This window comes from Elephantulus edwardii, unplaced genomic scaffold (assembly GCF_000299155.1).
Source record: "Elephantulus edwardii isolate Elephantulus edwardi_28Jun2011 unplaced genomic scaffold, EleEdw1.0 scaffold00080, whole genome shotgun sequence".
Lineage (NCBI taxonomy): Eukaryota > Metazoa > Chordata > Mammalia > Macroscelidea > Macroscelididae > Elephantulus > Elephantulus edwardii.
In genome coordinates, this window is record NW_006399830.1 from 1,548,142 (window position 1) to 1,555,017 (window position 6,876).

The 6,876-nt window shown below is 59.5% G+C and overlaps 1 protein-coding gene across 1 annotated transcript in view; it reads right to left on the minus strand.

Annotated features, from left to right (window-relative positions):
• MAD1L1 (MAD1 mitotic arrest deficient-like 1 (yeast)) overlaps positions 1–6,355 on the minus strand; it is a 239,557-nt gene extending 233,202 nt beyond the window's left edge. Inside the window, exons 1-4 of the mRNA XM_006889608.1 lie at positions 6,206–6,355; positions 5,195–5,335; positions 3,292–3,471; positions 97–221 (exon numbers count right to left, since the gene is read on the minus strand). Coding sequence (XP_006889670.1) covers positions 97–221; positions 3,292–3,471; positions 5,195–5,335; positions 6,206–6,355 — 596 coding nt within the window. The remainder of the gene's footprint in view (positions 1–96; positions 222–3,291; positions 3,472–5,194; positions 5,336–6,205) is intronic.
• Between the last annotated feature and the right edge of the window lie 521 nt (positions 6,356–6,876).

The window sequence follows — 6,876 nt, forward strand, 5'->3', positions numbered from 1 at the left end:
TCCAGCCCACACCCAGGGGGGTGCCCTCACTCGCCCCTCCTCCAGCCCACACCCAGGGGGGTGCCCTCACTCGCCCCTCCTCCAGCCCACACCCACCTGTGCTGCGTGTCCAGCTGCTCCCTCAGCTCCTGGGTCTCTGACTCCAGGCCCTTCACCTGCATCTCCTGGTTCATGAGGCTCCACTGCAGCTCCGAGACCTTGGCCTTCAGCACACTGATGGTCTGGGGGGATGCCGGTACTTAAATGACAAGCTTGCCATGGCTGTGCCCACCTGAGCCCAGAAGGCTCTCTCTGACAGTACCGCGAGATACAGGCCATCATCGCCTGTGCCCTCAATTCCCTCCTCCAGCCCACACTCAGGGGCCCACACTCAAGGGAGCCTCTGCCCAGAGCCACCAGAGAGAAAGCCCTCAGCTGGACCCCAGGGAACTTCAGGTGCAAAGGGGCATTAGCCAGAACGTCAGGACACAGACAATTCTCCACAGCACATGCCACCCCCTGTCCCTCCCTCCCACGGTCCCACATTCTTCCCAGGTCTAACCCCAAGGCCACCAGCCTCTGCCCTGCTCTGCCACCATCCCAATCCGGTCTGCTCACACTGGACCCTGTTCTGTCCACACCTGTCCCAGCCCTGTTCACATCTGTCCTAGCTCCGTCCACACCTGTCCTGCTCTGGTCACACACTACCTCTCATTCTAGTATTGTTCCCACCCACCCACAGGCACTCTCGCAAACATTTTTTTGAAAGTCTTTCTACAGATGACAATAAAGAACCTTCTAGAACTCATCACTGGGGTCTGAGGTTACCCTCAAGATTCTCCTGCGGGACAGTCAGGGAGCAGAGCTGACGGTTCCCTCAGAGCTACAGAGCCCAGGCCAGCAGCTCTTCTGTCACCTACCACCAGCGCCATGTGACACAGAAAGGACTGGAAAAGGAAACCTGGGCCAGGGGCTACCCTGGACCTGGCCAGCATGGCCATCAGTGAGGGTCCAAGACTACCAAAGCACACTAGAACCATTCCAACTGATTTCCTAGCCTGACCCTGACCACCCCCCATCAGCCTGACCCTGCACCCCCTCTCAGTCTGGCCCTGACCTCCCCCAATGTGGCCCTGACCCCCACACCCCTGTCAGCTTGGCCCTGACCTCACCCAGCCTCCCCTAACCCACTCCTGGACACCCTTCCCCTTGAAGTTTTCCCAGCAGACAGCCAGTCCCCAGACAGGCCCCCCAAGAGGAACAGCAATACCCCACAGCAGCCCAACACCAGCTCTGGGACCTCGGATGAACTGAGAACAGAACGCAGACCAGAGTCCAGTCTCGGGAATAGTCCGGTCATCCACCCATGAGACACACACTCATCAGTCGCCCTAGAACGCCTCCCCACCATCCCCAGCTTCCTCTGGGGGTAACGATGAGAGCCCACCGCACAGAGGGCAGGAACAGCTAACACACCCACTGCTGCCGAGTCAAGTGCAACTCAGTGGCCCTCCACCATGTCCCCCAGGCTGCAAGCTGGCCAGGAGCGGAATGGCCATCTCTCCCACAGAGCAGCTGTTGACACTGAACTGTTGACCACGTGCTTAGAAGCCCCTGGGACCCGAAATTCTAACAGGAGTCAAAAACCAGAGGCCTTCAGACTGTGTGGAACAATGGGACCAGTCCTTGGAGGTGTCCAAGGGCCCACGAGACACCCTGGGCACTGGCTCTCTGCTGGGTCAGGGACACATGGGCTGTCTGACAAGCCAGGAGATGCCCAAGACAAGATGTGCCGAAGGTCGGGTGTGACTCGGGACCCAGCACCTCGGAGGAGGGCCATGCTGAGACCTGAGAGGTAGCATCAGTCTCAGAGCCCCGGCCGCCCGCAGTGCCTGCCCCTGGGCTGGGTCCCCTCAGCAGCCTCCTGCGAGCCCACGTCCCTCCCCCTGCAGCCACGTGAGTCCAGACAGTCCTGCCTTCTCAGAGCTGTGAGCTCCCAGGCGGGACAGGTCACTCACACCTGTCCCCACCACGGCCCAAGACCATCAATGGAGAAGGGGAAGCGGGAGCCCTCTTCCACCCAGCGGGCACCTAGCCTGCCAGCTCAGAAGAGAAGGTACAAGCTTCTCATGCCCCACCACCACTGAGGCAAAAACAACCTGAAGTCACTTTCCAAGATCCTTAAGTGGAGAGACAGAAGCAGGCCCAGAATACCAATCGCCGGATGTCCACACCCCACCAGCAACGTCTCGCCCACCCTCACTCAGCACCTGTGACCTCCACGTCACAGAAGGGACCAGGGGAAGTTGGAGGCAGCCCGCTCTGCCAGCACTGGGGCCTAATCTTTAAGAAGCCATGCCTCCCTCCGTGGGTGGGGACAACAAGGACGATGGTTCCCAGGTGCCATTTCACAGGTACCCAAGGGCCATCGGACACGGACAGACTTTGCCAAGAACAAAAGGTGTGCAGTGCTGGCTTTGGCAGCCCTAAACCTACTAAAACCGGAACAATACACAGGAGATTACTGTCCCCCGCACAAGGATGACATGCAAATTCATCAACAAAATGCACACCTGGCCACTTCCATCTGCTGAAAACCCAAGTTTCCCCAAAACACTGCTGTCGTGGCTAAGTGGACACCAGAACATTCCACAGAGGAGAGGGGTGTGATCCCCCCACTCGCAGTAAAACCAGAGGCTGGGGGTTCAGGTGGATCCGTCCACACCAGAGAACGCAACAGAAGCAAAGGGCTGGGGCGTGAAGCCCTGTGAGAGAACAGCGGGTGTGCGCGCACAGAAACGGAACACTCGAGGCCGAGAGCGCCTGGACGCGTCCGCAGCCTGGACTCAGGTCGCACTGGCATCTTTAAAGACGCAGACAGCCTCTCTCCCCCTCCAAGCAGCTGCAGGTTCGACTCTCACGTTCCGTTAGCAGCCAAGTGTTTTAACCACCACTTGAACCACAGCTCTCTGATAACAGATTAGCTGGCCTTTCAAGACGTAATCATCAAAATCATCTAAACATCAAAGCCCGAACGTGCACTCGGTGTGTAGACTGAAAACTGCAGACGGGAAAAGCAGTACCATCACTGCTGTGACAAGGAGCCCAGCAACAAGTGTTGGGCTGTGATCACAAGTTCAGTGGTTCGAATCCGCAGACGTGCAGAAGGCTTCTCTCTGTAGTCACAGCCTCGGCAGCCGGATGGAAGGTCGCCCGGGACTAGATGGAAGGTCGCCCGGGACTAGGGCGCTATGACAAGGCCACAGGCTTGTGCACACGCAGGAGGCACCACACGGCCCAGGCGGAACGCACCTCACCGGCCTCAGCCAGGCTGTCCTCCTTCTCGCGCAGCTTCTTGCTGGTGGCATCCAGGTTCTGCCGACATAAGCGGTTACGCTCCAGCTGCTCCTGCATCTTCTCCGCTGCCTCGGCCTCCCGCTCCTGCAGCTGCCGGATGCGGGTCAGCAGCTCCTGGTTCCGGTCCACCTCGCGCTGTCGGGAAGACAGGACACGTGGAGGTCAAGGGAGACCCCAAGGGACCTCAGTCCTCAGCACGACAGGGACCACACCTCAGGCAGGAGCCAGGCTCCTGTCCACGTCCAGGTTGGTGCCTTTGCTACGGGGGCCTGTTCCATCCTGATTGGCCAGGCGCTCTGGGGAGGGCCTCTGCATATATGAGCCCATGGAGAACTGCCTATCTGCCAGGAGGTGGACTCTGCAGGGAGGGACCTGGCGAGGAAAGCCTACACACAGAGTGGACCCTGGAAAGCACGTCTTGTGCCCCAGAGCCCCAGAAGCATCCTCACTGACCGTCACACTGGCCAGTGTCAGCATCTCTGAGAACAGAGGCCAGGTAGGGCAGAGCACAGACCACACCTGCAGACTTCTGGGCACCTGGAGGCTGCTGAGCTGTGCTGCCACCCACTTGGCTGGAGCAGAGGGCAAACCAGGACTCAATCACTCCTCAGACTCCAAAGTCCCCTCCGCCAGAAGCACAGAAACGAGGGAGCAGGAGCCAGCCCGGAGACAAACGTCATCAGTCCTGAGGGCAGCCTGGATGCTGGCCAGGGAACCCCCCTGGAGAGCAGCCTGAGGACCCCAAAGCCAGCTCACATGAGACAGCCTGGGCCACCACCTCCCAGCCCGTGTGCCCGACCAGGTTGGGTTCAGTCAAATCAGACAGCAAGCTCGACCCTCACCCTCAGAAGGACAGGCTACTTCAGAGCCACGGAACGTCCTGAAGTGGGGACCGTGGAACACGGGGACCCTCAGGGATGCCGGGACAGCGGAACCTCGTGGACACCAGGACGAGGGAGCCCCAGCAATGCTGGCAATTTCAGCACAAAGGGTCCTCAGAAATAAGAGGCCAGGGGACAGTGAGGGCCATGCAAACCCAAGACTGCTGGGAACTTTGCTAGCACAGTGCTCTGGACAATGTCACAACGCAGAACGTGGATCCCATGACCCCCGTGCTAGCAGCTTCCTCAGAGAAGAGCCAGCAGAGCTGTGACCACCTCACACTGGGCTGCTGCATCCCGTGAGCACTGGGGTCTCCAACAGCACGGGCCGAAAAGGCAGACAACAGGGAAACCAAGGATGAACACAGGCCAGGAAGGTCCTGCCGCTGATGTCTCTGAATCGAGACCCCCGCCTCCTGACCAAGGAAAGCCGCTCTGCTCTCCAAAGCCAACACCACAGGGCTCGTGGGAGGGCAGCCCCAGAAGGTGCAGTGAGTGGACCAGGGTGCTCTGGATGCCCACCTACCAGAGCAAGGAGGTGGGCAAAGGTCAGCTCCAGTGCAGAAGTACACAGCATTTCCACCTAGCAGTGCCCATTGGGAGCCTGGGCACACAGGAGTCCAGAGGCCAGTGGAGCAGGGTGGGCCTTGCCCGCTCCCAGGGCTGGAAAGCAAGGTGTCTCCCGCCTGAGGTGGGGCTCCCTCCTCCAGAGGAGGCTGCCCAGCTGAGACCTGCGCCCACCGCCCTATGCTCCCAGCAGTCCTGCTGTGTCGGTGCTCTGGTCCCTGTCACGGTGGACAGCAGGGCATCGAGGCTGCACACTGGACGGTGGAGAGCAGAGCACCGAGGTTGCACGCTGGGGGGGCTCCCAGCACCTCTGTCCAGCAGGGCAGTCCAGTCAGCCTGTGCAGAGGGACACTTGCATCCCCACAGCGGGCGACCGCACCTCCAGCCCCCACACTGCAGGCAGCACCCACCTCGTAGTTGCGGGCACTGGTGGTGGCTGCGCGCTCCAGCTCCACACGGGCCCGCTTGTGGCTCAGCTCCATTTGCATCTTCTCGCGCTCCACCTGGATGAGGTGTGACTGTGAGCGGATCTGCTCAGCGCGCTCCTCCAGCTGCGGGCGAGAACGAGCAGAGAGCAGAGGGCTTCAGTGTGGGCCCCTCAGCCCGCCCTGCAGAGCCCGGGAACCCGGCCACCGGCTGGGAATCTACACCCGTGCCTCCTGTGGACCCCGGCTGCTTGCCTTGGGATGCCGGTGCAGCTCCTGACCCACAGGCCACCACCACTCCCTCTGCGGGCTCAGGGCTGCCTGAGCACCAACCCCCTAATCACTGACCGGCTGAGGACCCGATTCACATCACAGGAGAGGCTCCTGTGGTGTACCTTCAAGCAGGAACCTAGGCAGCCCGATGCGTTTACCTCGCTGCATCGCTCCCAACCACCACTGGCTGACTCGGGTTTTACCCACTCACTGCCATCTGCTCACAGCTAACTGCAGCTGACCGAGCCCAGGGGTTTTCTGAGGCTGTAAATCGCACAGGAGGAGACTGCCCGTCATTCTCCTTGGAGCTGCTGGTGGATTTGAACTGCCAGAGAGGGTCTTCTTTAGCAAGACTCCCTACAGGCTACTACGCCACCAGAGATCCCTCAGTCATATCTTGGGGGACACAATTCAATCCATGACGCCCTCCAAGCCCGTGGGAGAGGAAACAAACAGCAAAGGGCCTGCCTGCTGGCTTGGAGTATTCATCCCGGCCCCTGTGGGCATTTAGAAACTGGACCTTTTTTTACTCTAGGAGACCTTCCTGTGTTCTGTGGGTGAGCCGCACCCAAGCCTACCCCTACATGACACAGACACACACTGGGGACCTGGCCATCACCCCAGGTCAGGAGTGTTCACACTGGGGACCCACCCAGGTTGGGACCTGGAAGAAAATCTCAAGGTTTCAAGAGCACCAGCCGGCCAAGTGCAGATGACCCTCACCTGCATGTTCTGCTGGTACTGCGTTTGCAGAGAGGCTGACAGCGACGGGCCCGTGGCCAGCCCAGGCTGGCTTTCCACACGCTGGGCGATGAAGTTGTTCAGTGACCTCAGGGAGGACAGGACAGTGGTGTTTTCCCCTAGGTCTTCCATCACCGCTGCTGTCTACGAGACAAAAGGGAGGTGACAGGAGGCCCCTCCAGGCGCGCTTCGCTCTGCCATCCAGAGGGCCTTGGGGGTTCCACTCCCCTAAAGGCTCTAAAGTCCAAGGTGGTACAGCACTGGTCTGTGTGTTGCTGTACAGAGGTAACGCGTGGTTGCTGTGGTGCTGAAGACTGTGACAGTGATGTGCCAATCATGGTAATGGGCACCCATGGTGGACAGTGTTGGCTGGAGCTTCCCGACTAAATCAAGTCTGGAAGCAGGAGCGGCATCCACTTCCAAAATGGCTTGCCTCTGGAAACTCTATGTACGAACAGTGCTCAGGCCGTTCGTTCATAGGGTCGCTATGAGTCGCTATGAGTCGTCTACGACTCGACGGCATCAAACAACAAAGGCTCTAAAACAAGAACATCTGAGAACTTCTGGAGCAGCATGCTACATTGTGACAAAGAGAAGCTGTCTAGGATTTCAATGTTCCTGAATCAACAATCAAGGCCAGAGGAGAAGAAATC